Source organism: Callithrix jacchus, chromosome 2, assembly GCF_049354715.1.
Source record: "Callithrix jacchus isolate 240 chromosome 2, calJac240_pri, whole genome shotgun sequence".
Classification (NCBI taxonomy): domain Eukaryota; kingdom Metazoa; phylum Chordata; class Mammalia; order Primates; family Cebidae; genus Callithrix; species Callithrix jacchus.
In genome coordinates, this window is record NC_133503.1 from 134,841,229 (window position 1) to 134,853,768 (window position 12,540).

Genomic DNA, 12,540 nt, shown 5'->3' on the forward strand with positions numbered 1-12,540 from the left:
AAAGCATGGGAATAAGGTTTTAATATTTACATTACTGATTTCCTAACAAGGTCGTTATTTCTCAAGGTGTTGTCAACATAAAAGATGATGTCAGCCTCTGACATTTAATTTTGTTGTGTCATCACTGTTTTTTGTAAATTTTCATGCATTGTTTATGATTCCCAACTTTCCCTCATTCCAGTTATATATGAATTAATTAGCCCTTGTAGCTATAAATAAGTAACATCTTAGGTGTACTTTGGAAAAAGGAAGGTGGAAATCATGCTTATTCTTTGTGGGTTGGCCACTGATTGACAGTAGCAAGGCAGGAGAGAAAATCTGGAACCATCCAGAGTTCAAGGGCAGGGATGTGTGAAAGGCAGAGTCGGAGGAACTGAATCCCTAGTGAGAAAATAACTAAAAATAAAAGCAGTCATGCCTGGCTTGGTGGACACATGCAGACTGCAGAGGCCAGTGTGAGTTATGAGTTTAAGAAGGCCAGGAGGTGAAATTCTGAGCTATATGATGGAAAGGGAGGACCAGAAAGGAGGCAGCCATAAACCATGGAGGCAAGGAGCTCCAGAGAGCAAGCTCGGCCAGACCCAGGGGGCAATGCTCTCATCAGAGGCTGAAAAGAGAAGAAGGCAGGCCCGAAGGCTGGCTAAGAAGGCATCTGAAAGAAGAAACACAAAGAGAAAGAGAGAGAAAAGAAGTACTTTGGCTGCTGTATAAATTTGCCAGGTTGAGCCCTGCCTGAGTAGCTGGCAGAGATGCTAAGTGGGGCAGCAATTCTGGCTACCTACCTGGAGCAGCCCTTATCGGAATGGATAGACTAGCAGTGAGTCTGGAGCCATGATGAGTAAAGCTGGATTCTGCATAACCTCTGCATTTCCTGTTCACCTCCTTAAACATAGTTCCTATAAACAATTCCTGAGTGGCTTTCCCACTTGAACCAGTGAGCTGAGTGGGGCGTGAGTTAGACACGGCTCACCGAGGAAGGTTCCGAGATTTCAAATTAAACAGAAAAATTTCCTTGAATTCCTTGGATGGTGGCAGAAGTCAAGCCTCATGGTGGATATGGGGACCTGCCTGTATGAGGGCATCTCTGGCCCAGAAATGACCAAAGAGTTTAAAAATGAAAAACCATCACTTGAGCTTGGCACCCTAAATTCAACCTACTTGTGTTCAGCAAAGAGAAGTTCTCTTCAGGTCAAGTAACCAATTCCTTGTATCTTGCTTTTGTTGTTGTTAAATACAATTTTGATTTTCACGTAACTTTTCAGGTTCATCAAAAGAAAGCATGTGACATGATTTTGTAACTCAGCATGTTAAAACTCAGTTAAAAAAATTATAATATACCTAAATACTAAAATCTATGTCTGATTTTAACAATGAGTCAACTTCACCAAGGTTGTTCCCTAACAGAACTGTTTTATAATGAAATATTACCCTGCTCTAAAGCAAAAGCAGAGAAATAAAAAATGAACAAAGAATGAGTTTTTGAAATTTAATTTTTTAGATTAGAGCAGAGGGTGAGTTTCTGAAGTCACATGTGGTATTAATTTATACAATATTCCTATTTTGCAAATTTTTGCCTGTTTGGGCACATGTACATGTGTACGTGTGTGTGTGCATGCACACACGCACACGCACGTGCACACACACACCAGAACTCTTCTCTCCCCTTTCCTGATATATTGAATTTGATTTCTGGATTCAACTGACCTTTCCCTGCATTTCACTGTTTGTAGATTAAGCAACTTGAAACTTTTGGCTTCTGAGGGGGAGTATTGCTCAGAAACATGCAACCTGTACAAGTATTCTGAGGCAGCAGGAGCAGTTAGAGCTCGGAAGAAACGTAGGAGGGGATCTGGGAGCATGGACAGGTGGAGTCATCTCTAAGGTTCTGCAAGTCGACAGACCATACACCAAGAGCTTTCCTGCTCCCATTCCAGTTCTGAGTTGCCAGAAGAGGTGGGGCTGAAATGGAGCTGAGCTTTGGACTGAGCCCACAGGAGTTGAGTAAAGGCACTTCTGTGTGTCTGATATCAGCTTGGGACTGATAATGGCAGTCCCAAGAACAACTATAAGTCATGTTGTCTTATATGCTGCTGCTGATCTATGGATCCTCCCACTTCCACTTAGGGTAGGAGAGACAGAGGGGAGAGGAATCCCCAGGGTTGACAGCACAGAGGAAACAAATGAAAGAGATTACTTTGAAAACAGTAAAATGCAATAGTACATGAGGCTATGAGTATAGTAATAAACGATGTGTTGGTCATCGTCCATGGTTTCTGACACAGAGCTCCTAATTCCTGGGAATTTCCTGGGTAATATGAGCATCTTTTGTTCTAATGAGACAACTGTTGGTAGGTTCCTGGGTAGGGCTGGTCACCAGAAAGACCAAGCCATGATCATAAGCTTGGAGCTTTCAGCCCCACCCCCATCCTCCAGAAAGGGGAGAAGGGCTTGGGGTTGAGTTAATAATCAATCATACCTAATCAATCATGCCTATAGAAACCTCTGTGAATATTCCTGAACTATGGGGTTCCAAGAGCTTTTGGGCCATTGAACACGTGGAGGTACTGGGAGGGTGGTGAGGCAGAGAAGTCATGGAAGACCCTCACTTCTTCCTGCATACCTTGTCCTGTGCTTCTGTTCACCTGGCTGTACACCTAATCCTTTGCCATATCCTTTATAATAAACTGGTGAATGAAAGTTGTTTCCCTAAGTTCTGTGAACCATTCTAGCAAATGATTAAACCTGAGGGTGGGGGGTGTGGGAACCCCCCTATGTATAGCTGGTTAGTCAGAAGTTTCAGAGGCCTGGACTTAAAATTGGCCTCTGCAGTAAGGGGCAGTCTTGTGGGACGGAGCCCTTAATCTGTGCCATTTGACTCTAACCCTAAGTAACATAGTGTCAGAATTGAGTTAAACTGTAGGACACCCAGCTATTGGAGGAGAATTGGTTGGTGGGAGAAAACAACCCACACATTTTGGTGACCAGAAGTGCTGTGAGCGCATAGTAGAGGAAAATAGTTTTCCTCCCCATTACATTCACATAACAAGAAGGCCATTTGACAGTCTTACTTAATACCGTTCTCTATATAGATATCTGTATCTCCTGGACACTGTGAAAAGCAGAAACATCATGATGAGTAGTTTTTCTCAAAGTGGCACTTAGAAGAGAGGAAGAAGATGGGAATGGAGCCTGAAGCAAAATGAAGTGACTGCCCAGCTGGTGCAAGGCCAGCCTCTTACCATAGTGTGGGATGATGGCCCAGGCCATGGCAGAGGCGTAGATGCCACCTATCATCCAGAACATGCAGAGCCAGCTCAGGTGTTCACCCCGCTTCTCCCGGGCCAGCACTTCAGCAAAGTATGAGAACACAGTGGGTATGGCTCCTCCAATCCTGCCAAGAGGTACAGAGAATACAGGAAATCAGGGTGAGGACAGCTAATGTGAGATGCAGAGGGTAGAGTCCAAGCTAACTCCAACAACGCATGCTTTCTCCCTCTCCCAGCATATCAACAGACATATATTCTCTTTTACAATGTAAAAATTATAGTCTCTGTTTAATATAGGTTTATTATCCCTCCAAAAACTTGAACCTGCAATTAAGCTATGTTACCAAAAGGTGGCAGTGGTGCCTGTCTCAGGTGGTTTGTTGAGCTTAACTTGAGATTCCCTTAGGCTTTCAGCTCAGGGTTGAATGTTTTATGTAATATTTATCAAAACTTACAATGATTTCTTATAGTCAAGTGAATATTTTAATTAGTACATTTTAAAAAAGAGATGCTATGCTATGTCCCACTCATGATGTGGGGACTTTGGAAACAGCTTCAAATACCTCTAGGGTGCTGTCTGCAATCTGTATTTACCCACTGCTACCCCACAGCAGCACTAAATTAGGTTAATGTATTGACAAACACAGGAGCAATGGGGTCATTTCCAAGGTCAGCTCTGGTCCCAATCCAGCAGATATTACTGCTAAGTAAGTAAACATGAAAGGGACAGTTGTAGAATAAAATAAGGAGCTGCTGGTTTAGATATCAATAGAATGGAGAATAATGCTTCTTTTCAGTGGGGGCTAGTTATAAGAGCTGCTGGCTGAGCTCTGGGGAGATGACAGAAACAGTGACCCCTACTCAGGGTTAAGAGGGCTCAAATGAGGGTCTATGGAATCACAATAGTGCTCATTTCAAGGAGATGGGCCATAGATTTCATCAGAATTTCAAATAGGTCTTGGCCCTAAAACTTCAGGAATCACTGCCTCAAAAAGTAAGGTAGTAAAGAAAAATAATACTATCACTCTAAGCAATATGTAAATTTTAAAAGTATTTTTAAAAAGACACACAGCATAAGTATATTGTTGAGATAATACATAATTTAATAGAGTTAAGACGTATATACTGATTCATTTATGTTCAGATTTGTGTAAATTGCTACTGACATTTCATGCACATTTGATGTTAAGGAGTAAAGCATGTTTATTTATTTAGCAATAACTGATTTTCTTAGAGCCTTTGATATGATAAAGAAGTTTCCCTAAATTGCATTTGAAACAATTGGAAACAAATGCAATTTACGGAAAGGTCATTTTGGCAGCAAACTAGATGTACCAAATAAACCATAGGATTTAGAATGTCATCCGCATCACTGGTAAGTGAAAATACAGCACCATTTCATGCATTTGCCTCCGTTTAAAGTGATGCCGTAGTTATCCATCAGTGGACACAGGAAGACCACATAGGCCAGTGCTTTTTAATCTACGAGTTGTAAAATTTAGTTTAGTAGCCATAAACAGTAAATAGCATTTTAAAAAATAAGATAGTGACAAAAATATTTCAGTGCAACCTAAGCAATAAGGATAAGCATAAGTATCATTTCATGACATTTGTGTTATATTTGTAATGTATAATATACATATATAAAATGTATAATGGGTCACAGTGTGTTTCTTAGTGGGAGTTCCTTTTCAAAGAGTTTAAAATTCCCAAACTTAAGGCATCTATATCTGTTTCTCTGGGCTATGACAGAGATGGTTCTACCTAAAACCCCTAGAGGTGTGGCTCAACCTGTTCAGATTTAGCACCATCACACACAGAGGCAGCCAACTAAGTCCAAGTCCATAACCAAACCCTCAAACAAGACACAAATGCATGTGGTGGGTGCTCAGAGCTGGCTCTACACTGCACCATATCAGACTCATATGCATTTCTTGCCTGGGCTTCTTGAGGAGCTCATACAACAGATAGCTAGTTGAATTTTATTTTATTTTTATTTTTTGATGGATTGCAGAAATGTATTAAAATTGGAAGGCATCATTTAATTAATCTTTTGTGCCATGAGACTACATTGGGCTGTCTACAAGATCAGTGGGAGGCTGGAGATTGAGCCCAGGAGTTTGAGGCTACAGTGAGCCGTAAAGGACCACTGCACTCCAGCCTCGGTGACAAGAGTGAGACCCTTTCAAGGGGGAAGCTGCATGCTTGCTTGCTACCTGTGATCATTCAAAGCCCTGAAAGCAAAGATAATATATTAATCACAACCAAAAAAAAATGCATGATGCTTGTTAGTACAGTAAGCTACTTGAATTTTAAAACTCAACAATATTTTGAACAGATTTTAAGTGGTTTCATTGTAACACACAATTCTAGTGTGAAATAAAATGTCTGTGTCACAAATCATTTAATGCTCCTCCTTTTTTTTCATTTAATGTGAAGAATCCATTTCTTTGTACCATAAAATCTCAGTTCCCTACTCTGTGGCTTCACCTCTCAATGCATAAAAGTAGTCCTAGTTTTTACTGACTTCTCACATCCTGATTAATGTTTCATCAGGACTCTGGACATTCTGTTAATAGCTATAACTCACACTTTGTGAAGGTACAATTGTATGTCAGGATATGCCAGCCCCCTCTGGACCAAGATAAATGTACTCCAGTGTGTCTATAATTTTTCTTTCTTTTTTTTCTCCCTCCCTTCCTTCCTTCCTTCCTTCCTTCCTTCCTTCCTTCCTTCCTTCCTTCCTTCCTTCCTTCCTTCCTCCCTCCCTCCCTCCCTCCCTCCCTCTCTTCCTTCCTTCCTTTTTCCATCCCTCCCTCTCTTTCTTCCTTCCTTCCTTTCTCTTTTCTTTTCTCTTCTCCTCTCCTCTTCTTTCTTTCTTTCTTTCTTTCTTTCTTTCTTTCTTTCTTTCTTTCTTTCTTTCTTTCTTTGCAGTGTGGCTATAATTTCAAGTGGAAGACTATAGATTTGCCTGTTAGTTTTAAAAAAATTGTTACATAAGAAAATAGGGGCTTCTAGGCAATCCAGCTGGTTTATATTCAATGCCTCTTTTTCACGTGGTTATTTTGGCTGGGTGTCTCTCAACATTTGTTTGTAAAGCGGGCTGCAAGGAACTCTAATACTAAGGGATAAATGAGTCTGAAGAATCAGAGAAGGCTTTTATTTAAATCCTTTGCAAAGTTATTTAGACTCAGTGATATATAAAACAATCTAAACATTCACATTTCTTATTGTGGGCTGATAATCTGTTTTGGGGGAAATATTACTCCTTGTCCTACTGTGATATCCTTTAAGCAGAGAAAAACTATTACTATTATTAGTGTTTCACACCCCATAAATCCCTTGAAGGTAGGGACTGCATCATATTCATTCTTGAGTCCCCATTACCTGGCCCAGTGGACATGTGTTAAGTGTTCACACAGAAGAACTGAATTTCAGACTCTTCAGTGTTGTAGTTGGCATACCAAGTCTCCTGGAGTAATTTATTCTGACGATTTAAACATCTCCAGTGAATAGAAACACACACCTCACTTTCTGAACCAATATGACCATAACAGACATTGAGGATGCTGGACTGTAAGTTTTGATAGCAATGAAGCCCCCAAAAAGTTCGTGAGTTGCTCAGTTACTATGGTCATCCCTTGACCAAATGACCTTGTCATTTGGTCCTTGTCATAGGAACTGCTCAGAGGACACAGGACAATCCCAATGGGCATCCCAGGAGCTTCTATAACGCCTGTAAGCATTTCAGAAAGAGATTGCAGATGCTATAATTATCATCAATAAAAATATTTAGGCAAGAGATGAAGCAAGAGCTTTCAGGTCTTACAACATAATTTAGTTCCTCTGATAAGTTTTGAAGATAAGAAAAAACTGCCACTTCCTAGCCCCCAAATCTTATAAATTAAAAAGAAGTTTCTCATTATGATTCTATCTTAATATTGTATGTTAAGGGTTAAAAATTTCCTTCGTTTGTTTTTTGTTTATTACACTAAGATACAATTTCCGAGACTACATGAAGAAATACAAAATTTAAATGAAAGCCCTTAAATCCCCATGTATTGGTGGGTCTTAAATAAAGATGGTTTTGCCCCTCTATGTTCCCTGCAGATATCTGGCAATGTCTGGAGACCTGTACATTGTCATACCTTGGGGGGTGCTGCTAGTATCTAGTGGGTAGAGGCCAGGGATGCTGCTAAACATCCTTCAATGCACAGAACATCTCCCCACAAACAAGAACTACCTAGTCCGAAATATTAACAGTGCTAAGATCAAGAAACTTTTGTTATGGGGGCCTAACGTAGAAAACAGAATTGGTTTTATATAAAAATCCATAATAAGACACAGAAATATCTTTTACATTACCTGATGGGTAACACATCCTTAAATCCAGTTAACATGGGGAGCTTATCATTTGTTATATGATGATCAGTTAGCTACTGTTGAAATCTGCTCAAGTTCATTTTTTTTTCAAGTTATATTTAATGGAATGTTTACATAAATGAAGCAATGAGATCAGAGTGGCTTATGAAGAATTTTTCTCAGTATTGGATATTAAGTCTATTTTAATGGTGTCAAAAATGTAAAATCTTAATTATCCTTGGTAATAGGTGGCACCGAAAAAATAATAACTGAAATTCACACTCTATATAGGTGTGAGATTAGCCAGATTCAAAATAATTTAATTTATACAAATGAAATAGAATGTTAATATTTAGAATTTCAGAGTTGGGGTTATTCCTTAAGTAATATCAGTTCTAGGATTTTGCAACTTTAATTGCAGAAATATAAAGAAACTAAAACATTCAGTATCAAACAATTCCTAGAATGAATCAGGACCTCCCCAGTGCACAGGCAAACAGACACAGACACACTCACACACACATGCATAACACCTCAGTAGCCCTGCTAGTATATCACTCAATAGTAGGCATCTGGTAAATATCATGAAACATGTTCATCTATTTTCCTCAAAAAAAATCTAAGGCAAATTCACACGTGGTATATTGTGTAAGGCAAAGAATGTGTTAGCATTACAGACAAAATTTCTCCTCTCTTGGGAAATGTGAGGCACACAAGTTAAATCAGTTTAGCACAGCAGGAGGACAGAATATGCCAAGCCTTCCTGTCTGCACAAACCTCACTGGGAAACAGGGAAGCCTGACTGTCTTAGCCGTGTGAATTTCACAGCCACGCCTCACATTACTCCAGTTCAGATGGCAACCCAGTGGGGAGTATGCTTGTTCCCGTGCTTCACCACATTGATGTATGCTGGCTGTTTCAGGCAAAGATGGGGAGGGGGGTTCAGGTTTCTGCAATGAAAGAGGGAGGTTACAGACAAAAAGAATAATTGTACTACTTAAAATGGCTTGAAGTATGGCATTTTAGGGGAGAGATTATGGAATATTTGATAATTCTTTGTCTTAAGAAAATATTCTACTGAGTAATTTTGTTCTGCTTTAATTTTCTAGCTAGCATGTAACAAAGAATAATTTCATTCTAACTTATTTCACCATATAATTGTCAAGCAGTCCTTTATCTCAATCTTCCATTTTCCATTTCCATTGGAAAATGGGGCATTCTGCAAGAACATAATTAAGGAGAAAGCTGAATAATCATTGCAAAGTCACATGTTCAATACAAATAATAAACAGAGGGCAGAGTCTACGAAGAGCTGACTCAGGCAGCTTTTGTAAGACAAGTATTATAGGATTATAAAAAGAATAGTGAATGGTCTGGCCTCTGTCAGGAATCGTGATTACAAATAACTTGCATGAAAAATATTCTTTTAATTCTTACTCAGAATCAACAAAAAGGAGAGAAGATACTGGACTGTCAGGCAAATTGCAAAGCAATTCAGAACCAATTTATTATGTTATAAATTGGACCCAGAAATAAGGGATTAGAGCAGCAGTTCAAAGATGAACCTTTCAGTCTCTTCCACTTTATGAAAGTAAATAGAGTATCACAGACCTTGGGGAGATTGTTCAGAGGCTCAGATGAAAGAGCACAGACCTAACACTCTCTGAATAGGCTAGGTTGGCACAGAAAATAAGGTTGCTGTATAGATCAGAAGGCACATGTTTGCTATCAGTGATAAAGATAGAAATGGGAGAAAAACACATACTGGTAACTGTACTCATCATCAAATCAAGAACAAGAATTTCCTGTGCCCAGTGGTAATGCCAAAGGATGGATGATTTGAGTAGCTTTAGTCCTTCAATCTCCAAAGCCACAATTTGAAAAATAATATTCTTTGATTATTATTTGATATACGAAGTTTTCATTTTCTAAATATTATGTAAACTATGAATAGAATAATTGGTAGAAAATTTGGTTATTTAAAAAATATTGATGTTTGAGTATATAATTTGTGGGGAAACCCACATTGCTAAGCAAACAGCTTCAATTCAACTCCCTAATTCCTGGTTTGCTATCAGATTGGTGGTCTAACTGCCCAAAACTGTGGAGGTCTGTGCATCCACAGGAGTAGACCTAGTGCCACTGAGGGAAGTGGTGTAGTCATGGATGAGGATTTTAATACTATCTTGAAAGAAATTAGCTATTGAGAGAGTTGGAAGAATGCCTTCCCATAGCATCTAAAGGTGCCATGAATAAAGATGACAGTGATCATTACGATGTTCTATAATAAGTGATAAAAACATGCAGATGCATCTAGTCTCTTGCTGTATATATTTACTCATCCATTCCTGCACTCATCCTCCCACCCACCCTTCATTTATCCATTATTGACCCCTTACCCTCTATCCACCCCCTCACCCAGTCAAACTCTGGACCAGGCACATCACCAGCTGTTGGAGGTACAGGCATGAAGCACACAAATTCCTGCTGTGGGCTCCACAGAGTGAATTCTAAAGAGTACAAATGGCTAATTTTTCACAATTACACACTGTGAGTCGTCTGGAAGATCTTTTGCTGTGGTCCTTCTCCTTTGTGATCAATAGTACCTTTGCCAAAGGGTGTACTGGGAAACCAAGTATGTCCAAAAGGTCAGCCTTTTTGTTGGAAAGTAAAAAGCATTGCCTAAGACAGTGCTTTCCAGTAGAAAATGTGAGCTGAGCCACAGATATAGTTTGAATTTTTTCTAGAAGAGATATTAAAACAAGACCAAAAAATCACGTGACGTTAATATATTTATTTAACCCAATATACGCAAAATGTTATGTTAACATGTGACCAATGTAAAACGATTGCGATATTTTGCATTCTTTTATATGTTCTAAGTCTTTGAAATCCACTGCTATGTATTTTACACTTACATCTCAATTTGGACTGGTCACATTTCAAACGCTTGGTAGCTACATGAAGCTAGTAGTTACCGTGTCGTACAACACAGCTCTTTGAAAACACTGACCCACTGTTTACAATTTGGGTTTGAGATTATTTTTGGATTAAAGACAATCTTGACTGTTACCTCATTTTACATATTGGGAAAGGTCTTTCTATTCTGATGCTCTGGGGCCACAGATATTTTGGGACTCATCTGTTCAAACATGTATGAGCACATATCATGAATACATTGTAACATATGAAATCAGAGACATTTCTGGTTGAGTCTGAAGCAAAGCACAGCCTGATGGTTATGAGTATAGGCTCTGGAGCCAGACTGCCTGGGTATGAAACCTGATTACATCACTTACTGTGTGACCTCAGATAGGAACTTAACCTCTCTGTGCTTCAACTTCCTCATTTATGCCATATAGTTAAGACACATGTATAATAAACAGCATCTTTCTCATCAGGTCACTAAAAAGTTCAAATGAGTCAATATTTACTAACATAAAGTGCTGAACACAGCATCTCTCATGGGGCAAGCACAATAGAGGTGTTTGATAAAATACATTTTAAATGTCTTAAACAATTATAAATGACTATATTTTTCCAAAATTGTTTTTTAACAGAACGACTACTTTGAAGGGAAACCCTCATAGTTCAGAATCAGACTAAAATTCAGAAGACTTGGGTGTCTGCTGAACGTTTGGAAGTAACAATCTGTGCCTCAATTTTCTAATAAAGGCGCACTATGTTTACATGACTAATTATTTAAACCAATTGTGGAAATAAATGGGATGCTACACATAAAATACTCTGAAGAATTCCAGTTAATGGTGATCATTCCTACAAAGCCAAGTTAGTCTTACTATAACTTAATATAGTTAATGAATAGATATTGCAAATAGCTATGAAGTACACATTTGGTAGGCTCTATTCATAGGGAGAAATTACTATGTTTTCACTTACAATGTACAGACACATTGAAATTTCATTTTAATTCCTGTTGCTGTTATATTTTTCTCCTGACCTTCCTGCTTAGCAGTGCCAGGCCCTCAGTGAGAAGCTCCCAACTCTGATATTGCCTGGCATCCAAAGTACTATCACTCCCATAATTAACAGTGACTGGACACAAATAATTTAATTCTGGGTCAAATGAAAATGAATCAATGGTGCCAACTCCATTTCCTATCTTTCTAATTTTCTCTAACAAAAGAAGGGAGGAAAATGTCTGTTTCTTGGTGTGAGATTCAGTTAGGAAAGTAATGGACAGATGAATAATTGGTGATGTCCTAATCCTCCTTCCCACAAAATACTATTGTCCCCAGGCAGGAAAATTATTCATTGTACTGAATAAACATTTAAAGTCACACATAATATGTCAGCCGGACATATTTGTGTTTCTAAAAAGATATACTCATGACTTGGTTTGAGGAATTAAGAGGAAAGCGCATTTGGAGACAATAAAATTTAAACCCAAGTAGATCTCAGTTTAAAACAAGAACTTGGCCACGTGCAGCAGCTCATGCCTGTAATCCCCACACTTCAGGAAGCCAAGGCCAGGAGGATCACTTGAGTCCAGGAGTTTGAAACCAGCCTGGCCAACATAGGGAGACCTCATTCTACAAGAAAAATTTAAAAATTAGCTGGGTATGGTGGCATGGCATGCATCTCAGCTACTCAGGATGCTGAGGCAGGAGCCCAGGAGGTCAAGGCAGCAGTGAGCCATGATAACGTAATTGCATTCCAGCCTGGGTGACAGAGCAAGATCCCATCGCAAAAAATGAAATAAAATAAAGTATCCTTTAAATGCAGAAACAGTGCTGCTAATGATGTTTCAGCAATGAAATAAGACACAGTAACTGGAAATCTGTGGAATTTTTGATAAAATCAACACAAAGACAGGTAAACCTTGGATTCAGAATGTACAGTTTACTTATTTATAGAGTTACAAGTTTAAAATGACTTTAGTTGAAATTTA

The 12,540-nt window shown here is 38.9% G+C and overlaps 1 protein-coding gene and 1 long non-coding RNA gene across 4 annotated transcripts in view; one reads left to right on the forward strand and one right to left on the reverse strand.

The window, feature by feature from the left end:
- LOC118151499 (uncharacterized) overlaps nucleotides 1-11,347 on the forward strand; it is a 39,068-nt gene extending 27,721 nt beyond the window's left edge. Inside the window, exon 3 of the long non-coding RNA XR_004739848.3 lies at nucleotides 11,189-11,347. This is a non-coding gene — a long non-coding RNA (uncharacterized LOC118151499). The remainder of the gene's footprint in view (nucleotides 1-11,188) is intronic.
- The window catches only part of SV2C (synaptic vesicle glycoprotein 2C), a 289,177-nt gene that overhangs the window by 157,881 nt on the left and 118,756 nt on the right, over nucleotides 1-12,540 (reverse strand). For all 3 annotated transcript variants that reach the window (XM_008991919.5, XM_008991918.5, XM_002744849.6), the window contains exon 4: nucleotides 3,240-3,391. In XM_008991919.5, the coding sequence (XP_008990167.3) occupies nucleotides 3,240-3,391 (152 nt within the window). The remainder of the gene's footprint in view (nucleotides 1-3,239; nucleotides 3,392-12,540) is intronic.